The sequence below is a fragment of the Oryza sativa genome, chromosome 7, assembly GCF_034140825.1.
Source record: "Oryza sativa Japonica Group chromosome 7, ASM3414082v1".
In the NCBI taxonomy this organism is placed as follows: domain Eukaryota; kingdom Viridiplantae; phylum Streptophyta; class Magnoliopsida; order Poales; family Poaceae; genus Oryza; species Oryza sativa.
The window spans coordinates 19,132,690-19,157,423 of NC_089041.1; the positions used below are offsets into that span (position 1 = coordinate 19,132,690).

The following is a 24,734-nucleotide window of genomic DNA, read 5'->3' on the forward strand; positions in this document are numbered from 1 at the left end:
CTTGTGTGCTGTGTTTAGATCACTGGGTTCCCAACCCCTCTCCCTCGTATTCCGCGCGCACGTTTTTTAAATTGCTAAACGGTGTTTTTTTTTAAAAAAAGTTTATATACGAAAGTTGCTTGAAGAAAATCATATTAATCTATTTTTGAAAAAAAAATTAGCTAATACTTAATTAATCACGTACTAATAGACCACTCCGTTTTTCGTGTACAGAGCATGTGTTCCCAACCTCTGTAATCGAACACAGCATGTCTGCTAATTGAACGTCAAGACTGAAGGGGAATAGCACCGGTTCGTTTCTTACTCCAGCTTGTTTGCGTGATGGTGCTTTCCGTCCGACACTTGCATATCGTCCAAGATATATGGGGTAACTTGATGTGCTAATATTTTCCAGGCTGCATGGTGTACTGTAAGCTAGCTAGCTAGCCACGTGAAAGTGTTAGCTCCGCTTTCTCAAAGCAGAGCCGTGTCTGAGAGTATGAAGGCGCGGTCGATCGATCAGCTAAATTGAATTCATCCACCTTTAATTGCACACAACTCTGATACCAAAATTTTATGAGAGTTGAGAATGGCCAACTCTAATGGTTTATGGTTGAAAAGCTGTAGAAAACTATTGAAAAAAAAAGTTATGGGAAGTTAATGCTGTAAAATAGATTACGATGAAAGAACTCCAAAATTTAAGTTTTTACTGTGGTTGATAAACTAACAAGCAAACAATGAGAAAAGACCTGAAATATTTTTTTTTCACACATAAGAAGGTAGAGCCAACTCTACCTTCCATCTCATTTATGAAAAATGATAATTTACATTGCTACATGATTAAGAGGAAACTTGTTAAAGTGTGCAGCCCGGCCCACGAACCGTGGGCCATCCAGGTCACATTGGGCATTCTCCCCCATAGGCCAAACCAGAGCCACAACTTAAGGTCCTAAGCCTACATAACCCAAAAAACAGTCTGATGGGTGAGGACTACCCCCACCTTTTAAGTCGTGCTCATCCATCATCAATTACCGATGTGGGACTAAACCCAATAATCTCCCCCGTCACATCAACCCATGTGACCCCGAAGACTTGTTACCCGGCCTTCCCACCATGTGACCCATAAAAATTGTTTCGGGTTCCAAACCTTGGGAACTGATACCACTTGTTAGAGTACGCAGCCCAGCCCACCAACTGTGGGTCACCCAGGTCACATTGGGCCTGCTCCACCACAGGCCCAACCGGACCCACAACTTTAGATTCCGGGCCTACACAAACCAAAAGAATAGTCTGATAGGTAAGGACGGCATCCACTTTTTTAAGTCGTGCTCCCCCATCATCAATTACCAACGTGGGACTAAACTCAACTAAAATGAGTATACATTACTAAAAGAACCCTCATTGGTGGCAGTTGAGAAAATTCTTATATGCCAGATTTATCAAACCAGCATCTAATAGCCGACACTGATGACTAAAAATATATAGGTGCCAGTTTTCATCCAAGAACCGGTATCCATATGTAATCACCCACGACAAGACTATTGCATATCTGCAGTTCTTTAGACGTGAGTGTAGATCATTTTAGCTGTTGACCAAAACCGCAACTGGTGTAGTGTAGGTGCCAGTTCTTACGAAAACCAGCACCTATAAATAGCATATAGGTGCCAGTTTTTGACTGAACTGGACATGTGGCAAGTAGACCGGCACCCTTATGTTGACAATAAAAAAATAAAAATAGCAGGACCTTCCAATTTCATATACAAATCACATGTAACATAATTTGTCTCAAATCACATCCATTCATTAGTATACAGCCACATTCATTCACATTCACACAAATTCATTCACATTCGTAGCCACATCTGAATTTTTCATCAAATCCACAACCCCATCCACATCCACGTTCACATATATATCAACACATAGAAATGTAAAAAAAAAAAGAGTAAATGCCTCAGTCAAAAATTATAAGTCTAAACCTTCCTTAGTGTAAAATAACTAAGTCCAAAGCCATTCCTAAATCTGAAATTTGCATGTATATCATCAGTGAAAGTTTTTTTAGAAGGGTACAACTCATAACGCACACTTACACACACCACACTCACCACGACACACGCACACACACGTGTGCACGTCCCTAACACACGCTAGGAATGAGATTAGAGGCACTAGGCCTCAGTGCACGGAAAACGTGCAGTCCCACTGAACACGCACGCGTGTGTACCCTATTACCTAGCCAGGACCAACCAAAGTCAGTCCTGGGAAAGAGGGGAAAAATCCCTCGGGCGAGCACGAGCGTCGAACCTGGGGTTCGAATGCTCGTGGGCAGCGTGCCCACCGGCGACGCTTGCCACCCGAACAAGCTCTCGGTCTCTTCTCAGTCAAAGTTACTAAGCCAAAAGTCAAAAAAAATTGTAAGTCTAAATTTTAAAACCGGCATCTTTCTTTGACAGGAAAAATAGGTGCAAGTTCAATTTAAAAACCGGCATCTATTTGGAGAGAAAGATGCCGGTTTTTTGTGATGGCTCTCTCGCTGGTGAGCGCGTGGGTGGAAAAAACACTATAAATGTTATATCATTTTTGGTATTTATAGTATCGATTTGAATGTCCATTTCTATAGTAGTGATAAAAAAAGAGTAGAAGAGAACAAAATCATCGGTTCTGCGTCTCGGCCCAACATTGCTGGCCTCTGTAGGCCGGGCTAAGATTTTGGCTCAGCGAGGCCCACCATCCGTTTTCGCTAAATTGTTTTTGACGCATTCTTCATTTCACTGATCCGACGGAAATGTTCCTGTGATCCTGTCGTCTGTGGAACAAAATGCATGCAGTTGTTTACTTCATCCCTTCTAAAATATAACAACTTTAAATCTTTAAAAATTATTTTTTAAAAAATAACAATTCATCCACCTACATTCTCTTATTAACCAGGCATAACTTTTCACTATTGAAATTTCCTTTATACATTTTCTTCTTAATCAACCACAATATTTCTCCATTTAGTCTTGTCAACATATTTAATAAATACCCATGTTTGATTTAAAACTCCTTATATTATACTCCCTCCGTTTCAAAATGTTTGACACCGTTGACTTTTTAGTACGTGTTTGACCGTTCGTCTTATTCAAAAAATTTAAGTAATTATTTATTCTTTTCATATCATTTGATTCATTGTTAAATATACTTTCATGTACACATATAGTTTTACATATTTCACAAAATTTTTTTAAATAAGACGAACGGTCAAACACGTGCTAAAAAGTCAACGGTGTCAAACATTTTGAAACGGAGGGAAGACATGTTTTGACGAGTCGCCGCAACGCAGGCTCGCACGAGACGCCCTGCCCTTCCCTGCCCTGCACTGCACGGCCGGCCGGCCGCCGATATCGCCGTCAGGGAGGAGGACAAATGAACGCTTCGTCAATGTCCTCCTTAGCATGGCAGAAAGCTAACAGTCGGACGGATATCGGGAATTAGGTTTCGCTTACCACGGTAAATCATGAAAAGCCGAACAAAATCCATCAAAAACGTCTTTCACGATCCTCTTTACTGTTAGCATAATCTAGCTAGGCCATCGTGGTTTACTAGAGCTTGTGCCGCAGGACGAATATGACGGCATCGAACCTGGGCAAGGATGGCTGGGAAGAACGGCGACGGAACTACGAGAGCGAGGGCAGTGATCACTGGGTGGAACAGCGGCCGCCATGGCCGGGTGAACGGGTAGCGACGGTGATTCTCAAAATTACCCCTAACTATAGAGTTAGTAACTAAGTACTCCCTCCATCCTACTACCTCCGTTTTTTAATAGATGACGTCATTTATTTTTTCTCACATGTTTGACCATTCGTCTTATTTAAAAAATTTACGTAATTATAATTTATTTTGTTATGAGTTGTTTTATCACTCATAGTACTTTAAGTGTGATTTATATCTTATACATTTGCATAAAATTTTGAATAAGACGAATGATCAAACATGTGAGAAAAAGTCAACGGCGTCATCTATTAAAAAACGGAGGGAGTATAATATAAGCATTTTTAAGTATGGTGTCCAGTCAGATATTTTTAACTTTAACTATTAATAGAAAAAAAGGATCAATCATGTAAAATTGATGTTACTAAATTTATCATTAAACAAACTATCATAATGTATAACTCTTTTTATTTAAAACATCTTATTTTATAGTTATTATTGGTCAAAATAGCATCCTGAATACTGTGTCGAAGTCCAAAAATGTTCATTTTTGGGACGGAGAGAGTGCTAAGGCCCTGTTTAGTTCCTAAAACAAATTTCACATCGAATGTTTGGACACATGCATGGAGTATTAAATGTAGACAAAAAAAAAGTCAATTACACATATTGCGTGTAAATTGCGAGACGAATCTTTTAAGCCTAATTACGCTATGATTTGATAATGTTGTGGTACAGTAAACATTTACTAATGACGGATTAATTAGGCTTAATAAACTCGTCTCGCGGTTTACTGATGGAATCTATAATTTATTGTTTTGTTATTAGACTACGTTTAATACTTCAAATATGTGTCCGTATATCCGATATGACACACAGAAGCAAAAATTTTTGCCAAATGAACCAGGCCTAATATACCCTTATAATCTGAGCACTCAGATCGTTCCTACAAGTAGTATTACCTAAATTTGGTAGCGTTACCGGCGCGTGGAGGTGGATTGGAGCGGTTTCAGAAATATCATGCATATGCATGATGCATCCGTGTAGTTAATGAAAATATAAAAAGCCTTTGGCTGGCTGCCCGGCGTTGGCGTCCAGCTTCTCCATCTTCCTCCACGGCGCCCAAGTTTTGCGTTGCCTAAGCCTGCCTTCCTGCCGTTTCTTTCTGTCGCCCGTCGTCTCCTCCTCCTCCTCTTCCTTCAGCTTTAACTCCGGTAATAAGGTCGACGCGCGCGGCCGCGAGAGGAGGCTGATCAGCCCGGAGAGACGATCTCGTTCGATCGATCGATGGAGTGCCTGCTTGGCTTGCTCAAGGTGCGCGTCATGCGGGGCCTCAACCTGGCCATCTGCGACCCGCTCACCCACAGCAGCGACCCCTACGTCGTCCTCCGCCACGGCTCCCAGGTTTGCTGATCGATCGATCGATCGATCTTCTCCTTTCCTTCCTTGGATCCTCCTTGTTCATGCATATGCTCTTCTAGGCGAGTGCCACCTTAATTACCTTTTGATTGGTTGTCGTAATGTCGTCGATCGTCTCGGTTTTTAATCGATCCTGATCGCACATGCATGCTTTTGTTTCGATTAATTTGGATCGAGCGAGCGGTATACGTAGCCCTGATGGGATTGATTCACAAGCTCTCCATTAAGGCCGGTAATCAATCGACCTGTATATATGTACGTGTAGTAGTACGTACTTACTGATCGTTGTATCAGTCACACCATTTCCGGCCAACGCGGAATTGAAGCAGCTAATTCGGAGTAATGGCGAAGCTAAAACAGATTAAGAAATCAGGGACCCTCGAATATAGAAGAGCATCATTTAATTTCCAAGTTCCTTTCTTTATTCAGTGTTGCAGAGCCAGAAATATTTTTGAGCCCAAACAAATTTCACTGTAACTAGTATTTGCTATAAATATTTCATCAACTTATTCAACAACAACATACAAATTTAATAGCATTTTCACTGATGAGCCTGGGCAACCGTCCAGGGTAGCCGGGCGGTGGCTCCACCCCTGTTTTTATTCTACGTTACGTGTAAATGGATTCTAGGTTATTTTGTAGAGATAAAGGTCCCGTTCCTTTGTGATTCTAGGATGAGATATCCAACCACGCGCAAAATGAGAAAGCTCTTTAGTGTATGATAAACTTAGAAAATATATTTATTTAATTTTTTAAATAAGTTTCTATATAAGTTCAGTAGTGTGTTCGTGAAAACAATGAAGTTGTCGTTTGGAATTGCTGAAAAGAACTAAGCCAGATTGAGAAGAAAAGGAGTTTGGATGGTTGGACGTGAGAGACTTGTTGGGAGTAAGATGTTAAAAAATTTAAATGAAAAGCGGTTGATGAGACAGGCAAAACTCTACAATATCTCATACTCCCTCCGTCCCAAAAAAAGACAACCTAGTACTAGGATGTGACACAACGAATTTGGACATAGAGTACGTCTAGATTCATTATACTAGGATGTGTCACGTCGTAGTATGAGCTTGAGTTTTTTTAGGACGGAGGGAGTATTAGTAAAGAGATAGAGAGGTCGTAGATAGATGTAGTACTTATTATTGATAGGAAAACCAAGTAGAAATTTTTTTTTCAAATAGTTCGTTTTGTATGATGTTACTGGTTACGACAATTCGTTTTATATAGTGAAATGGTGTAAATTCAGGCTACTTATTCTTGTCTTCCTTATCCTCAATGATGCTTCTTTGTTGACATTTCTGCTAATCTATTCGTGCGATGTGCAGAAAGTCAAGTCAAGTATAAGATATCATTCCATCAACCCAGAATGGAACGAGGAACTCACGTTATCAATCACAAACATGATGCTGCCTGTTAAAATTGTAAGTTCATCAGCATTTCCACTCACATTTTAGTACCTTCAGCCAGCCAGTGGTGTTCCTACGTTATCCTTCTCGAGGTCATAGGACCCAGATAAATAATTATCCAATTTTAATAATGTATATTATATTAATTAAGTATATCAATTCATAAGTTAGATACTTAATTACTCTCTCTATTTCATAATATAACGTAAAACTATTTTTTAAAATTGTTTTATAAGATAAAACATACGTATATGCATGTAACTAGCTAGCACCTACTCTCCTTCACCCTCAAGATCTCTTGATTTATTGGGTGCATACATTATATTTATTTACATTACGTGAACTAGAAGTTGATAATAATTATTTCTTGCTCGTTGGGTTAAGTGTGTGGTTATGCCTTATATTTAGAACTGAGGGAGTATGATTAGACCCTTGATAATTTCCGTTCTCGGTTCGTCACTACTTCAGTGCTTCTTCCTTCAAGATATCAAGTGTTTCATTACAAGTTGGGAAAATATGTAGTGCAAAATGTAACGTAAACCTGAAAACTATCGTTGGATAAAAAAAATTGGCATATGAGATTTGTTCACGTCATCTTAAGTAAAACTTTTACTCCCGGTAAAACATTCCCTCGTTGTTAAATCCGGGAGTAAAAGTTTTACTTAGAGTAACGCGGACAAATCTCAAACGTTTATTTTGATTTAACGGTAGTTTTCATGTTAAATAATATATGAAATTTGCACTGATTCTTGTATAAGCCTACTTCTAAGCATTTGGTTGCCACCTCTGGTCCCTTCTGAAACATCAACCTGCACGCAGGAAGTGTTTGACAAGGACACCTTCACCAAGGACGACAGCATGGGCGACGCGGAGTTCGGCATCCTGGACTTCGTCGAGATCGCCAAGCAGGACCACAGCCATCTCGGCGACGGCGCGGTGATGAAGACGATCCACCCGGACAAGGAGAACTGCTTCGCGGCGGAGAGCCACATCACATGGAAGGACGGCAAGGTGTCCCAGGACATCGTCCTCAAGCTCAGGAACACCGATACCGGCGAGATCATCCTGCACCTCCAATGGGTTAACATCCCAGGTGTCTCCCGGTGATTCGCCGGCGGCGAGCTTATATATATATATACACACACAACACACACATATATGTATGTATGTATGTGTGTGTGTGTAATATACACACACACACACACATGGCTGGTGTGGACACGGTCTATGAGGTATGAAAGATAAGTAAAAAAAAAAAACATCCTGATGAGATCATGAGATCAGTAGGATGGGATAAAAATATGTGATGCTGATATGCAGCAGGCCTGTGCTACTGGGAGTAATATGCTTGTTTTTCAGTGTTTGGTTCTGCATACCTTCTGTTGCTTTTCTGTTCCGCAGGGATGTATAAGTTCTGGAACACATTTTCAGTATGCCACTCGAAATAAATTACTGTCAATTGAAACTAAAAAAAAACAACATTTACAGATTGACAGACCAGGTGAGATTTCAGGTTTATATAACAGTAAATAGGTGCTCCCCTGAATTTACATTTGGCAAACTTAAAAGTAGTACAGGAGATAATCTGGCTGCTAATTTGCACAAGCATAAGATGTTGCAATTCAGTCAGTACACCACCTGGTCCATCAGAATTCAGAAGCAATAGGACAACCTGATCTGGATCATTCCTTTCTCTCAACTGATAATGCTCCTGTACCATAAACGTTGGAGCCAAAAACGAGTGTCTATACACCATACATGACCTAGTATGTACAATTTGTTTTGCAACTCAACCTGATAGCAGAATCAACTGAGCAAACAACAAATCACCATAGCTAACAATTAACTAGGAAGGAAGCAAATGTGGAGTGCTTTCATCGTTGCCGCTCCGAGAGCTTTCATGTGGGCGGTGATGCTTCGCCATTTGCATGTCCCGTGTAAATTGTGTTCGAGACTTTGCATAAGGAGCTTCCCTTGCTGCAGTAATATAAGGGGGAAATGGGCAATCAGTCCTTTATATTCAGAAAAGGCGTACACCCTGCATTCAGATTTTAACAACTTATGATTGCTTCTTACCTGCAGCTAATTTCTGCGCACGGCGAATGTTCTGTCTTCTCTTCCACCAGCATGCCGCAAATACAACTAGAAATAGGATAGCTACCAGTACCCCAAAAGCCATACCAATCTTTGCAGCCACAGATAAATGCGGGCCGCATTCATGTAAACCGGGAATTCCACAAAGTCCAGCATTGTCCGTGAAGCTGCCATATCAGCATTCAGCAATCATAAGCTACTTAACTTGTTATCATTCAATCTTCTATTAACAGCAATTACCAGCCAGATGTATCTAGATTGGTATGTGTGATTACGTATATGGAGGATGTGGCAAATTGAAACCAGGTTACATATAGTGACAAAATGAAAAGAGAGTGCTTACTTAAATCTAGCTCTGTGTAGAGGTCTTCCTCCAAGGCTGGCTGGTACCCTTCCAGAAAGATAATTGCCATTCAGATTCCTGCATGAGAGCTATTCTTTTAAGATAACAGGGAGAAGCATAAAGCATGTCCCAAACAAAACAAAATGCATAATAAATGTCCTCACAGTATCTGTAACGATGCCAGCTGACCAAGGCTATCTGGAATAGAACCATTAAGTTCGTTGTACGACAGATCTCTGCAAACATAATTATCAAGTTAGTATTATACAAAAAACTGCTGCTCTTTCCCGATATAACTTAAATTTGGTCTAAGAGTAGTGCGGATTTGACAGAGATAGGATTAATCAAGAAATGATATTTAACTGAATCATTAGCTTCCAACTGCAGTTTCAATCTCAGGAGTATAAGGAAATGAAATACAATTCACTTTTGAGTTCCATGTCAGCAGAGAACAGGCAATAAGCTGGATGAATATTCACAATAAAAATAAAGGAGCAGGGATATCGGTAATTTTAGGCACATGATGCAAGGTGCCAAGATCTAACCATTGCAATATCCCATTCTGAGGTCATGTGTTATCACCAAAAAGGTACGCTTTGACCAAACAAATAAATTTCCCTTATTGTTACCTCCAAGAACATTTGGCATCAAGCCTTAAGAAGCTCAAACACAAAGAATACAAATACATTTTACATACTCTTTCTTTAATCAAGAGAACATATTATGAATGTTCTTGAAATAATCAAGGGAAACATAATAGTAAAATATAGTTGAGGTGCACTTACAGCACTTGCAGCCCTGATATAGTACCCAAGGTGACAGGAATGTTGCCCTTTATGCTATTACCACTCAAGTTTCTGTTTGACAAAATGGGATTGTACTTGTGTCAGACTAGAAGAGGGGCAAAACTTTCTTATGGCAATGGCAGTTAGAACATGTCATTTAGATTTCACAAAAATCCCATATTCATATTAGATTTTCAGATGATACTGGACATGACCACTTTCCAACAGTCATATATGTTGCACAGGTGTGTAGGTCAATGCATCCATTGCAATGTTACAGCTTTATAGGTTTTGAATACTTTCCAGCAGTCCTTAATTAATGCTGTTATAATGTGAAGGTTTCAGATACTGCACTTATCATAAGATCTAGCAAAGCATACTAGTGCTCCTCAAAAAAATGAAATCAGATCGTCTCTATTAGATACCAACTTACATGCTTTGTAGATGTTGTAGCTTAGATATGTCAGAAGGTATAAATCCTCTCAAACCTTGGTTGTCAAGACCTCTGCATGTTCAGGAATTAAGTTTAAATGCTTGCGATAGAAAAAGATTTCCTGTTGATGGATAACTATTGAAATTGAAATGCATGTCAGAAACCAAAAATTGTGGATAAGCCCCTAGTTCATCAAAACACAACTTTTACAACACTAAAACCAAACTATGAAAAGATTGGTGTTCGAATCAATGGTTTACCAGCAGTTCATTAGGAAATCCATGGGAAAATCACATGACAATCAATAATTGTCTGAAAAGAATATATGACAGCATGGCATTGTAAAATCAAATTCTAGAGCATTTTAAATTTATTGTACAATAAGATTAGGTGATAGCTGTTGTAGAACTACTAGCAATAGTATGCTTGCAACAATCTTCACCTGATAATTGAATACATGTGGAATTTCACAAGTGATGTCATTTGGCACTATCTTTTAGTTAACTACTATATGTTCACGGTCTCATATTTTGTCCTATTATTAGTCCTTCAGACCTTCCTTTTTTTTGGTTGGGCAATTGTATGCAATATTGCTTACTAGAACATACCTTATTATTATGTATTAGTTTCATGTTACTGAAATTTAATAAATGAGAAAATAGACCGTGCGGAATCCTTCTATTTATGTTATTTGAACGAATAAAAAATCAGTGTGGCATTTCTAGCAAGCTAATAATAAAGATAAATATTGATTTTTGTGATATAGAGAACATACAGCCCATCAATGACCCAATGGCCTTTGATATCATCAAACTGGCATTCAACTCCACTCCATGGATGTTGTTGAGGAACACAGGGGTCACCGTTCCAGCCCAATCGAAGAGGAAGACCAAGCGAACCCTTCACAGTACGCAATGCGCTCACTATAAAGCATTAAAACAGGAAAATCATTACATAAGCAGCAAACTCTGGTGATTCGCGTGTCATTTTCTGTTCTTTGAAAAAAGACATCAATACATTTTTTGCATTCAGTAAAAGCTACTTTATTTGGCAGTACATTTTTCATCGATCAATATACATCATGAAAAGCTAAGGTGGCCTCAATCATCTACAAGATGGAAATGGGACTAAAAGTTTCATACGCAATTTGACACAAAAAGGCTCAGTAGTCAAAATAAAGTCAGTACAATGTTCAAAAAAGCCACTACCATAGTTTGCTATTTGCTTGAAACAAAAGGAAAGTAATTTGTAGGGTATCAAGCACCAACCTTCTTGAGTTAAAGTTTTCTTTTCGGCCAGAATGATCTCAAAGACCTCAATAGCACTAATAGTGGCACGTGTTCCTTTAAGAGGCTGCAAGACAATTGTTAGTGTTGTCCCAGTGACAACAATAGTTTTATTCAGAACAAGGGCAGTAAAACGTTCTCCTGCCATGCGAATTATATCAATATCCTTGAATGCAGTATCCCCATTGATAAGTACATCAAACACCCTTTCCTCTTCCGCAGTTATTCCATTCTCAATCTCTGCAAAGTGAAGCCACACAGAATAATTCCTGTTTGGAGTAACATCCATTTCAAAGGATAGGCTTGGTTGCCTGTCAGTACCCACAATAGCAGACTGGTAGATGCTTTGAGGATAAAAATTTGGTGCAAGTAATGTTTCTGCTATAACGTTCTCAGTTGATATCGGCTGGTCGTCAGAACTGGAAGACAAAGTTTTCACCCCTAACCAGAATCTGTCCCCACCCCAGTGAATACCATTTAGATCTTCGTCGAATGCTGGTTTGCCAGAACCACATGTCAACCTTTTGGCAGTTCTAAGTATTGTACCTTTCCCCCATGAAGGACCAAATTTATAGGCATTGTCATCTATTTGGAGAACTTCGATAGAAAGTATCGATGGATCACCATGACCAGTGCTGTGGAAGCAAATTGACAGGCTTGAGTCCTGGACAAAAACCAAAGCTTCTGCAAATGTCTTCTCATCCTCACTGCTCCAACCCAACAGCAAAGAACTAAATAGAGTACCCTCGACGGAAACATCGAAAATCGGCTCGCTGTCAAGATTAGGATCAGCCACAAGAGCAAAGAAAAGCCTAACTTGATAGTGCCCATTGGGAACATTGTTGATGTAGTAGCAATTTTCAGGACCATCAGACAGAGGGAAATGCCGGAGCGTTTTCAGCGGAGGAATTATGAAGCTCGGCCGTGTAGCATTTGCAAATCTGCCACCAGTATAACCAAAGTCTCTGTACCACAATGTGTTGGTAGGAGCTGTCCGGATATCATCAAAACTCCCACAGCTTATGCGGATGGTGAATGGCTCTGAAAACAAGATACTTGAATTACGGCACACAGCTATGTCATGCTAGACAAGAACAATCAATCAAGCAACTACAGCAAATATTATCTGAGTTCATTAAACCGTGAAAGTACAAATATACAGAAATGGGAGTAGTTCCTACTTCCTATTCAGTCATAGCTTGAGCAAGATTTGTCCTAGCAAAATGGAAACTATCAAATAGCACATGCGAACTCGCAAAGAAAACTGGACTCCTTGGGAGTAGTACTCCCAAAATGGATGAACTCCAAAATGGATGAACTCGATAAGGGAACAGAAATATCATAAGTAGTAGTATCTCAGAAGGGGTCAAAATCAATCTTTTTTTTCCGTGAACAATGCAGTGCCCCCAAAATACAAGAAATGCTTAAAAATAGAAGGATATTCCCACAAATTTGCTTGATTGAAACCAAACAACAGCGCCTAATTTTGGCCAAGACTCAAGAAATGCAGCATTGGACCCAAAAACTCAAACTGGGGGAACCCACCTCGCCGCTTACATCCTCCCAAGACACGATTCGCATTTCAAGATCCAAAAAGGGAAGGAAAGAAGGGGTAAAATAGCCAGGAATTTCTCATTCTGTAGACGAAATTGTTTCATTCCACAGACTAAAAACGGTCGCTGGTTTGGGCTGCATTTAGCAAACATTTCAGCAGGAAGACCCAGGAAACTGAGCTTTTCAAAGCTAAAAAAGGCAAACAAGAATCAAGCAAGAAAGCTCACCTTTGCTAGGATCCGCCGCAAGAACAGCGGTTGATGCGGAGACCGCGAGCAGCCACAGCCACAGCCGCAGCCGCAGCACGCCGAGAGATCCGCGCTGCATTGCGCTCCTCCCTCCCCTTCAAAGTACGAGCCTTTCTCCTCCGCTTTGGCACTCCCAAGATTTCTCTTTTTTTTTCTTTTCTCTCGAGGCAGAGAAACAACAAGCTGCCTGAAAACTCTGATTTCGAGAGCTAAAACCGAGTGTAGTATTAGAATATTCGTGATTAGCGACAGACAAATACGGGGTGCTTTTATGATTAGTAATGGAGACTTGAGCTGTGCAGATGATGTGGTCACAGGTTAACCTCCTTTTATCATTTTTTAGTTGGGGTACGGGAGGGATAGTGAGAGGAGTGCACCGTGCACGTTCGTGCTCCCGACCCACGCACGAGCCACCCGAGGAGAGGATAACAATAATCATCTGGGAATTGGTTATCAGCGCGCAGGAATGAATGTCCGGACCAAGGGCTAAGGCCATTCACAGTATACTTACATGGCGTTCACCCCCGACCGTTCACGTCGGAGATTTCACGCCACGCACACATCCGCGCTCCCAATCTAAAGACCACGGAGCTAAAATAAAGACACGGGTTTTTCATCAGAAATTACGCAGGCATATGTCAGGGCGGAGCTGAGGCATGAGGCGAGTGGCGTGTTGGAAGAGGCGTGGCCCCGTGCAACACCCCCACACCTCATGCAAGGGTGGTGGCGGTCGTCGGCGAGGCCACCACCACGAGATGCGTTGCCACCCCTAAAGTGGATCTAGCGACCTCGACAACAAGGTGGTAGAGGAAGAAGATGAGGAGGCGGCTAACCTCGTTTTCGTCCCCATTCAGCGCTGTTGAGCCCATCGTTATCCCTGTTCCAAACCACGCAGCAACTTGACGGAGAGGGAGAGGAGCTTGTCAGTGTCCGGCCTAGGGAGGAAGGCCGCCGGTTGGAGGAAGAAAGGAGTGGGGGTCGCCGCCGAACTTCCGCTGTCAACTAGGGAGGTCGGTGTTTGGTGGTCGGTGTTTCAGAACAGATAATGTTTGGTGGTCGGTGTTGTAGATAGATCGAGGCAACTTGGGAGGAGGAGGTGTTGGACTACCAACGTCGATGCGGGCTACGACGACGGTGCCGATAGAACCGCGGTGCAGCCGTTGGTGGAGGCGACACCGCGCCCTGGACAAGAACCAGGCAACCAGCTGCCCTGCCCCTGGCGAGCTATTCGATTCGAGCTCGTACTCGACAGAAGCCCAGAATATTGCGAGCTTTGGCTCAAAGCCTCAAACTCGAAGTCGCCAGAAATTGCGCGGCCGTTTTTCTCTTTTTCTGAACGATTTTGTTAAACATCACGCGACAGATTTTTTTTTTTTGTGGAAATCACTAGAATTTGCTTCCGTTGGATCGCTTGGGCATGACTTAATTTAACGGCTGTGATGCGTCCCTACCGTGCACGCCTGCACGAACCACCTAGTAGCATTTTTATTGGACACACAACCAACACTATAACCAGATAAGGAATATGAACGGATGCAACCATGCGTGTTAGTTTGGTTTGATGAAATAAAATATAAAACTACAGTTTTATATAACACAATTATATTTGCAAATTCAGTTGATATGACATGTAAGTGCAATGTAATTTTGATAAAAATTATTGTGTAAGTAAATATGTATTAGTTATTTTCTTTAAAATATAGAATTACAGTCCTATATAACTAAAATTACATTTGTAAATTTAGTTGATATGACAGGTAAGTGCACTATAATTTTAATATAAATATTGTGTAAGTAAATATGTATTTATTATTTTCTTTTGTAATCCGTTAGTTGTAAATGTAAGGATAGAAAAAATCTGGTCACCCAACAAATGAATAGGCGCGCGAAAAAAAAGAAAAAGAAAAAAAAGGGTTGCATCTTGTCGGGGTACACAGCTACTGCTCGTAGTACTACGGCCTCGTGGAGAAATCATCGGGAGCAAATCAACCTTAGCCAATCGGTGCGAAACTAAGATCACGGGCAGCCGGGCAGCAATGCAATGCAGCATGTCCTTCCAGCTCACTGTAACGTTTATTGCACCGTCCCGGCGGGCGGTATCGACGACGGGTGGGGGGGGGGGGGGGGGGGACCGGAAGTGGGAAAGTGCGCCCGGTTGTTGCGGCGATTTGTCCCTACCACTACGCTGGAGTAGCGGTATTGGATGCTCCAGCTATCGATTGAGATCCAGTGGCCTCGTTGAGGTGAGTGAAATTTCCCGTAGAGAGTCCAAGGGCATGTTTAGTTCAAACCAAAATTAGAAGTTTGGTTAAAATTAAAACGGTGTAACGGAAAAGTTGGAAGTTCATGTGTGTAAAAAAGTTTTAATGTGATGAAAAAGTTAAAAGTTTGAAGAAAAAATTTGAAACTAAACTCGGCCAATTGCAGTAATTCTTCTGTTCCGTTACTCCATTGATATCTTCGTTCCAAAATATACTCCATCCGTCCCAAAATATAAGACGTTTTAAAGTTGAACACGATTATTAAGAAAGTAGGTAAAAGTGAATGGTGGAGGGTTGTGATTGGATGAGTAGTGGAGGTAGGTAGAAAAAGTGAATGCTAGAGGGTTGTGATTGGTTAGGAAGAGAATGTTGGTGGAGAAGTTGTTACATTTTGTGACAAATCCAGAGGGTTAAAAGTTGTTATATTTTGGAACAAATGAAGTAGCTATTTCTAGCACGGTATTTTATATTAAAATAAAATTACTTCTCCACCTACTTACTTCTCAACGAATCGTAACCATTATCCTTTACCTACGTTTCCTTTTCAACCAATCATTTACACATATTTTCTTAATACATGTGACAATCTTAAAAATATTTATATTTTGTAACGGAGAAACGGAGATAGTACTAGTTTCAAAGTAAAACTTGTCAACATGAGCACAGAGAAGCAAACCTAGAGTTTTTTTTTCTCTTCCGATTGTTAATCACAAGAGACCAATGGCACATAGTACTACTGGCAAGGGGTAAAAGAATTGGCGGTGGCACTGTTGCAACTGGTAAGGTGGACTATCCTTTATGTCCAGTTTGAAATTAAATTTTCTCAATCTCTATAGGAAATTGAAGTGCTCTTATCTTTACTACTTAGAATGATTTTTGTGGTGTCCGAGTTTGTCTTCAACACCACAAACTTACATGTCAGAACATAAGCATGAGATCTCCGTAACATATGAATAGCCATAAAAATGCTAATTCTAGAAATTTTAAAGGAATCACATACAAAACCTTTAAATTCATCTACTACCACAGATGAATTATAAGCATCCAATCTTGTATTATCCGACTTTATGGCTTAGGGAAATTGACAAAGAGGATAAAAAGAGGTGATCTAGCAACACATTTTAGTATGGATGTCTTTGCATTATATGTTAAATCGACTAGTTATGCTATAAAGTTTTTGCTTTTGTTTTATCTTTTATAATATTCTTTTATAACGCACAGGTCTTTAGCTAGTGTACGAAAGAAAAAGAAAAACATGATTGAAGTGCATTGTGAATAAGTTCGATTTCAATGCATTGTGACCTCTCGTCCACTGCAGTATCTTGCATTTTGCTCTCCTTTTCCCTTCCAGGGCCCCATTGAATCGCAAGGTTGAAAAAACGGAAGAATAGGAAAAACACATGATTTTAACATAAAGTATAAAACAGAGGATTACAAAATACCGGAAACACACATAGGAATAACCGTTTAATTAGACCGCAGAAAAAACACAAGAATTAGATAAGAGAGTTAGACTCAGAGGAAATTTTCCAAGAGATAGACTCAGAGAAAATTTTCCAAGAGGTTAGAATAGATGTTAAATTTCCTACGTTTTTCCTCTAAAATCGTAGGAATAGGAAGGTTTCCTACGTTTTTTCTTTTCTCGTTCCTACGAATCAAAGATATGAATAGTGTAGGATTTCAATTCCTTTATTTTTCCTCCATTTGAAAGGGGCCTCATATTCTTTCTCCAATTGCAGCATTCCTGTCTCGTCGTGTTGGTCTCGACTGCCTGCGTTTAAACATGGGCACACCTCAACGGGGTACAGCACACCCGACAACAAACGCCGGAACAGCAGGGGCACACACCTCAACGGCATGGGTGGCGGCGCATTACCGCAGATCGCAGAAGTTGGAACACCGTAGTTCGTTTTGCAGTGTGAGAATACCTTTTGTGCAATGCTTACATAATCAAAACAAGGACAGATCTGAAGAAGACATAAGAACGCAGCATGCCGAGCGAGAATACTGCATAAGTAAAATTTTTTTTTCCTCCGTGGGAGAATTGGTACAATGATTTGTGTACAACACAGAGATCACTTGAGATTAAAAGCGTAACAGATTTTCTACAGCTATCTTCGAGAAACCACCCATGGTTGCAACTCGTCTTATTGCACCTCAATTCCCACCTAAAAATGCATCGAAACAGACAAACCGTCAAGCTGCAGATGTATAAAGCCACTTTTACGGATAAAAGGGAAAAGGAGTTGAGTTTGTAATACCTTGAATATGCTGAGCTACCTACTTGTTAACTATATGGTACAAAGTAGTGCTCATCTAAGCTGGCGGCAAGGAGCGCCTGCAAGTTGGGCACTCCATCTTGATATCCATCCAACGTTGCAAACAGCCTGAGTGGAATATATGCTCACAAGGTGCCACCTGAAGGAGAAGGCAGCACACGTTCAGCCAAAGTTATCTATGACATCACAGTTAGTCACAGGCAACAAGATTTCATAATTACCATGTATTCACTTGTTCTTTGGGTAAGGTCGATTGTAGTCATGCAAATAACACAATCAATGGGCTGATTTGTGTTATCCTCTACCTTCCTGTGGTAGCAGTATTTCTCAGGGAGAATCTGAAAATTGTACCCATGACAATTTATTAATGATAGTGTGATACAGGTAGAACAAATTGTTCCAATCTGAGGAATGGAAGTACTACAGTGCATAATACAGCAAGCATAGAAGGAAAAAAAAAACTTGGGAGGCATGGAATTTAATGCCATGAATGGCAACTAGAGTGCGTGTAGGAAAGATCAACAGATCAACTGTGTATGAGGATTTAGGAAAGACCATGTAGTAATTACCTGGTGAGGAATAAAGCAGCGTGAACCAAAATAGTGCTGGAGCAGGAGCACTGCCGCTTGGATACCCATGAATATTGTCACAGCTATGCACCATGTCTTGTCAGGCTCAATGCGCATGAAATTGCTAGGGCAACCAAATATATACAGTGGAATAGCAAGGCGAGTGATCGTCATGCCTAAAATATACTGAGGGTGCAGGGGTTTTCTTGTATCCCGGATGACATTTGTGACAATTTGAGGAACCCAAAAGGAGTACATCAGGAAAAGAAGTGGGCGCAGAAAATTGTGCAACTCATACATGAGAAGGATCCCTCCCAAAAGAATGCCATCTGAATAACACAACGCAAATTGAACATTATATTTTGTAAAATAAAAGCTAAAAGTGCTAAACACTGATGTAAAGGTGGAAAGTGTCAACTAATTTGACATCTTACCAACATACTGATACTACAATGGAAAAATAGGCTGTTTCAACAAGCAACAAAAATATTCATCCTAATGGTTCCAACAGAACAACATACTCAAAGGCTTCAACAAATAGGCAAATAGCACATAAGGGTGCTTTGCCCACTCACTTACACATTAGGTATCACTTATCATAAATAAATTCAAATGAAAGGTAAATGTGTAGAACCATAAATAAGAATGACTGAGAAATGGGGTCAGCACAGGAGCTATCTTGCCAAGTCAACTATGGTGAGCACATGACATCTTACTAATTGAACAATGATCGGCATGGGTGCTAGACTGCTAGGAACTCAATCTTCTTGTGATCCAGATTACATGCCCATGTAAAGTTCTAAAGTTTACGCAGATTCATGCTCTTGTGCATAATAAATGTTGGCTGGAAGAGATGACCTACTGACTGGTTTTTAAGACAATGGAGAAACCAGATGAAAATGGAGAACTTACAAAAGCGGCTGTAAAGAACAGACAATTCTCTCCTCATTACTTCCCAGCCTTCTCCACTGTTCAATGGTCTACTGGCTTTCCATATGGCAAGGAGATATCGCATCTCAAATATAGAAAATACGACAAACTTGAAGAAAGCAGCCGTTGCGAATGCGTTAAAGAGAGACTCTGTAGATAATTCAAACAAGCAATTAAAATGTTAATACCACCAATAAATTTTGAAGATATGCAGAATTTAAAACATTATAAGCATCAGGCCGCACGAAAAGCTTAAAGGTTTCCACTTAGTTAATATTGTGACTAACAGCATTTCAGATTAATGGCCTAGGGGTTTACAAATTAGTGAAATTACAGGACTTGTTTGAGTGGGTTGGCAAATTCAGACCATGCATGCATGCTGGGCCCAATCTTGGGGTATGTTGATGGTATTTAACTGGTGATCAGTAGCAGGTTCAACGGTGGATCATTTTTATCCACGATCTCTATTTGATAAGTAGCATATGTAACCATAACATGTTCATTTTGTGTTTGGCTCAGATTGCCATTATATTGCATTGCTATTCAACCCTTCAAGACTTCAACAGAAAATACCATTGTAAATGGAATAACCATTAATCAAAGTGGAATTTAAATTTAATAGAGAAAAAAAATCAATGAACATAATTATTTTCGCATTACTACTGGAAGACATTTTATTTTACAGCTAATTGCTCAGAAACACTTGAACTTCATGCAAGTTGGAACATAGCAACAGCATATGTCAGAACAAGTGGCACAAGGACCCAACTTTTACCAGCAAAGAAAGAGTGGGTGATACTAGCAGTTGGCACTTATCAGAAAATAATAGACAAAAAAGACATCTGATATTTTAGGATTCAAAAGACTCACCAACCAATATCCCAGCAGTCAGATGCAGTAGACAAAGATATGCATCCATGATAGCTTGTTGCCCTATCATTAGAATTGAAACCTTGGCAGCTCCCTGCAAAATGATATAAACTACCTCAAAACTGGAATCTTTGAGGTTATGAAAAGCAAGAGGTCCAAATTGTACTGACATATTCTGAAAAGGAAAATGAATACATACAGATTGGGTGTTGCTATGTTCCATTTGTCTAATCAGTAACAAAACTTGGAGGAAGGAGATCTGGTATACTCAATTAAGGAATTCACATAGAGTACAGTACATACCAATAAAAAATCAGAACAAAGAAAGTTGAAGAGTCACAAAGGATACAAAAGTGACCATCAGTGTATAATTGACTGCTTTGTTGTAATAAACTTCAACATTCAATGATGTTGCATTTAATAAGATCGGTGAGAAACACTCTCCATCATCATCCACTGCTGTACTCTCCATCAATCCCTCCAAACGGTATTTCTCATGCTCTCCCTCTAGTTGAAAAGAAGCATTTACAGACGCTGTTTAGATGTCATTGAAGAATGAAAGGAAAGGCAATCACAAACTGAAAACTTGAAATATGAGCATGCAGCTTTTGGTGATGCACAACAAACTAACCAATGAGAAATGAGTTTAAGAATTTCACAAAGAAATTCAATACCATTTAGGTTAGAGGACACACGGACCACCTTAGCAGCTATTTCGACGCTACAATGCTTCTCCATGTCGTAAGTAAGAGCTGATAAGGAAGAGGTCACGCATATCAAAACCACATGAGGTTGTAGGTAGTATTCAATGTACAAGTCAAAATCTTACAATTCTTCCTCCGGTTCTTCTCTTCAGAGGTTTCTTGGAACACTTGAGAGGAGAAAATCCGCAGCTGATACAAATTTAGCAAGTGCATTGTCATAGGCGTGTACATTAGCTTAAAGAGTGGGGTTCTTTTACTATCATAATGAATGTAAATGTCATGGGACTACATGCATATCTAAAGAGAAAGTACACAAGGAAAACTGGATGGTGGCATTTGGTAAGAGGAAACTACTGGAAGACATTCTGTGAAAAGTCAATAAAGAAAAAAGAACTATGCTTCTTACCAAATGATATGGATTTGATAAGAAGTAATCCTCTTCTTGAAGTGGCTCGCCATCTGCACCACTGGACAGTATAGTACATATGCATTAGATCATATGGTAGAAGGACAAGATTTACATGTGCCACTACAGAATACTCCAAAACAGAACTGACACCAAAAACAAATAAATATGCCACCCTACAAAAAGGTGATGTAATGTCGCCCTCGTTGTAATTAATATAAATCAATGTGACACCACAATTAAACATTAGCACTAGCTAACAGAAAAAAAAAAGTATCTGTCAGGATAACCAAGGAATTTGAATGAATTTGTAATAGTAGCTAAGCTTGCATTAAGTAACATAATGCAGGTTTATTGGAGTGCTTGGCAATAGAACATATTAATAATATAGTTCTCTTGTACAAAATTAACAGAACATAATATAATCCAGAAGCAGGAAGGCATAACATAAAACCGTATAATAAAGCTCCTTAGTACAAAGAAAATAAAATTAAATATGCACCTGTTTGCAACCATCCGAAGTTGCCGAAAAGGCCATATGTACACGCCTTCTAACCTTATCTGAGCAACTCCACGATCATGAGCATTGTCTAGAACATCATGGAATGTAACAGATCCCTGCCATCCCAAGGTAAAAGAGTGAACAGAGGAGCCACGAATGAAGAAGAAAATGATCATGATGACCACAAAAATTGTATCGGACATGCAAAGGACTGTGTAACTTCTTTTTTATTATTATTTTATGACTCCACGAAAAACTGTGATCAGCCCACCTGAAATTAAATCTCTTCAAAAAGTCCCAAAAAGGTGGGATTACAAGCTTCAAGTTGATTGAGATGAAGGGGGCGGGGGAAAGAATTAAGTTTAGGCTACAGGGATAAAGGAGTTACACCAATGTAGGAATGGCTCAACAGGGACTATTTGAAGGGTGTGGGAGGCCAGGATGTGACATCAGCTCAACTGGACTTATAAATGAAAGTAAACTAGAATGGCCTCATGTACCTGGTGGGGTGGGGAACTGCATTACCTGAACATAGTGCACCCCGCTTATCTTTGTCGGTGTACTTAATAGTTCCAAAACCGCATCGCCCTTCAATTTTGTAAACTCAAGAAACCTAGAAGAACCATTTGTGGAACCAGCAAAGTTCCAACTTCCTGAACAACAAATTGGTGATGTTATTTCATGAAGCACATTAACACTGTAATGAAGCAACGGTATCCTATGCATAGCACTAGCACAACATAAGGTAACTATTTTTTTTTTTAAAAAAAGGCGTCATATGTGCACTTTATTTATATTTACAATTATATTTAAGAGAACAATGTGTGTAACACTCAAACGCACACAAGTATAGACATGGTGTATGATACAACTGTTTGGACAGGAAGGAAAGACCACAGTTGCTAGGATTGGCAAGCAGTGACGAGGTGGATTTTCAAAAGCACATATGTTATTCCACTTTTTGGCCACAGTAACTATCTTAAAGCATAGATATGGACCCATAATAGAAAATCTACCACAAATTGTTAAAAGACTCCTGTTACTAACTAGATACACAGCAGGAAAATCAAAGTATCAAACATTTCAATTTGGGGCTGAACGTCCTAACCTAAGATCCAAGAAAGCTCTAAGCATTATGACAAGCAAGCAACAGCAGTGAATTAATATTAGGCACAAGGAATATCATGAAACAAAAGAAGTAAGTGCAAAGAAGATAAGGCATGATCAAATTATATCATATGGTTTGAATAGCATATCATTAACTTATAATCTTCGAAAGAAAAATTGGTAGCACTAAAATTAAATCATTCCAGCACCTAAAATGCAGGTACAGTACTGAACTCCAGGGAATAGAGGGCAGTTCCCATGTTTCAAATAATATTCCAAGAGCAAATAGCACATACTTAATTCCTGGAATACCTACAACAGTAGATCATCCAAACACATGCAGCGGCAATAAAATGTATGGCAAGCGAAAGACAACATATCACTATAGCACATGCTGTAGTGATACAAATGTTCAGCTAAAGAAGCAGGTAGAACATCGAGTGTGTAAGTGTAACTATGACCCAGAAGTTACCTTTATATGTCCCTGTGATATTCCATGAGTACGGACTTATCTCATTCTCATCCCTCTTGAAGAATGCATGCTGCAGAAGCACATAAAGATAGAGATAATGAGTAATAAGCTCAACTGCAGACATACAAGTAGAATTCGTAGTTGTAGATAAAAGTGATAAACAGACAAGCTCAAGGGCATGATCAGATAACAACCAAGTTAGAAATGAAAGAAACCACTTGAAGTGCGAGCTGTTCGAGTGCCCCTTCTTCATATTCCCAAGGGCTTATAGACGCCTAGTAGACTCTTACTCCAACTACACCTGGTGTCTATGTAGGTACAAACGTACAGTCAGTTGGGATGCCAGCATATCCAATTCAAGGTGCCTACCAAGAACAGAATAGCCTAATTTGACTTGTAAACCTAGACGCCGATTTTGGTTTTGCAGTACCTTTCCAAATTCAACACTAGTTATCTGTTTCCATCGAATTGTTTGTACTGCAAGGAAACAAGGCACCAAAATAAGCCCTCTACGAAATTAAACCCATGGAGTACCAAATTTAGCGCAGAGCAAAGCATATATCTCTCCCCAACTCCCCCCGGCCTCTTCTCTTCAATTGCACTACCCCGTCGGGACCGAATTCGCCTAAACCCCCGCGACAGAAATGGTGTGGGGAGGAAACCTCCCAATCGCGCCTCGGTGTCCTCACCTCATCGCCCCACGATCCGGAGGAGGAGGCGGCCCCTGCGGACGCGACGCGCTCCCTGAGCGGCCGCAGCGCCGCGGCCAGCGGCGGGAGCGCGAGCCCGACCGCCACAACCAGCCCCACCACGGCGGCGGCCCTCAGCGCGGCTGCGGAGGGCCCCATGGCCCCGATCGTCGCGCGGCGGCGCATCATCCCCCTCACGACGAGCACGGCGCGGCCACCACCATGAGCAAGTAGGGACGGAAACGGTCGTCGAGAGACCGCCGCGGCAGGGAGCAGGTCGGGATGGCGGCTGGTCGGTGGAGGGGAGGGGAGGGGAAAGCGAGAGGGGGGGGGGGATGGGCGGCGACGGCGAGGAGAGGCGACGGCGACGGCGACTTTTTGGTTGTTGCTGGAGTTGGGGGATTTTGCGTGTGCGGGTGGTTGGCGTTGGGGGGGAGGCGGCTGGTTGGAGACGGGCTGGAAGGGGGGAGCAGAGCTTTGGTCGTGGCCACGCTCTACTTGGGGCCCACTTGTCAGTGACTGTTTATGGACTCGCTAGCCAGGCTATGCTCAAGATTATTGAAAGGCCTCTGCTCGAATTCTATGTTTAGAATGGATTATATTTCCATTTTAGTATTGAGTTAAATCCTTAGCGGATAGTTTTAAATGCCTGTTTTTTTTTAAAAAAATTATAGGATTGAGAAAATATTAATAACCGAGAAAGAGCACAGGAAA

The 24,734-nt window shown here is 40.6% G+C and overlaps 3 protein-coding genes across 3 annotated transcripts; 1 reads left to right on the forward strand and 2 right to left on the reverse strand.

The window, feature by feature from the left end:
• Window positions 1–4,627: 4,627 nt before the first annotated feature.
• LOC4343314 (protein C2-DOMAIN ABA-RELATED 5) lies at window positions 4,628–7,861 on the forward strand. The gene is made up of 3 exons (XM_015789818.3): window positions 4,628–5,070; window positions 6,408–6,503; window positions 7,308–7,861. The coding sequence occupies exons 1-3, from the start codon at window positions 4,954–4,956 to the stop codon at window positions 7,593–7,595; spliced, it is 501 nt and encodes a 166-aa protein (XP_015645304.1). The 5' UTR covers window positions 4,628–4,953; the 3' UTR covers window positions 7,596–7,861.
• A 60-nt stretch (window positions 7,862–7,921) lies between these two features.
• LOC4343315 (receptor-like protein 4) lies at window positions 7,922–13,429 on the reverse strand. The gene is made up of 9 exons (XM_015789817.3): window positions 13,211–13,429; window positions 11,412–12,470; window positions 10,919–11,066; window positions 10,144–10,215; window positions 9,711–9,782; window positions 9,090–9,161; window positions 8,926–9,003; window positions 8,565–8,749; window positions 7,922–8,465 (listed from the first exon to the last, which is right to left on the reverse strand). Exons 1-9 carry the CDS (start codon window positions 13,308–13,310, stop codon window positions 8,335–8,337), a joined length of 1,917 nt encoding a protein of 638 aa, XP_015645303.1. The 5' UTR covers window positions 13,311–13,429; the 3' UTR covers window positions 7,922–8,334.
• Window positions 13,430–17,504: 4,075 nt separating this feature from the next.
• LOC4343316 (transmembrane E3 ubiquitin-protein ligase FLY2) lies at window positions 17,505–24,438 on the reverse strand. The gene is made up of 15 exons (XM_015791782.3): window positions 24,021–24,438; window positions 23,332–23,401; window positions 22,278–22,405; window positions 21,753–21,868; window positions 21,251–21,311; window positions 20,970–21,033; window positions 20,815–20,892; window positions 20,490–20,647; window positions 20,340–20,399; window positions 20,141–20,234; window positions 19,253–19,420; window positions 18,341–18,669; window positions 17,993–18,109; window positions 17,754–17,910; window positions 17,505–17,660 (listed from the first exon to the last, which is right to left on the reverse strand). Exons 1-14 carry the CDS (start codon window positions 24,207–24,209, stop codon window positions 17,809–17,811), a joined length of 1,734 nt encoding a protein of 577 aa, XP_015647268.1. The 5' UTR covers window positions 24,210–24,438; the 3' UTR covers window positions 17,505–17,660; window positions 17,754–17,808.
• Between the last annotated feature and the right edge of the window lie 296 nt (window positions 24,439–24,734).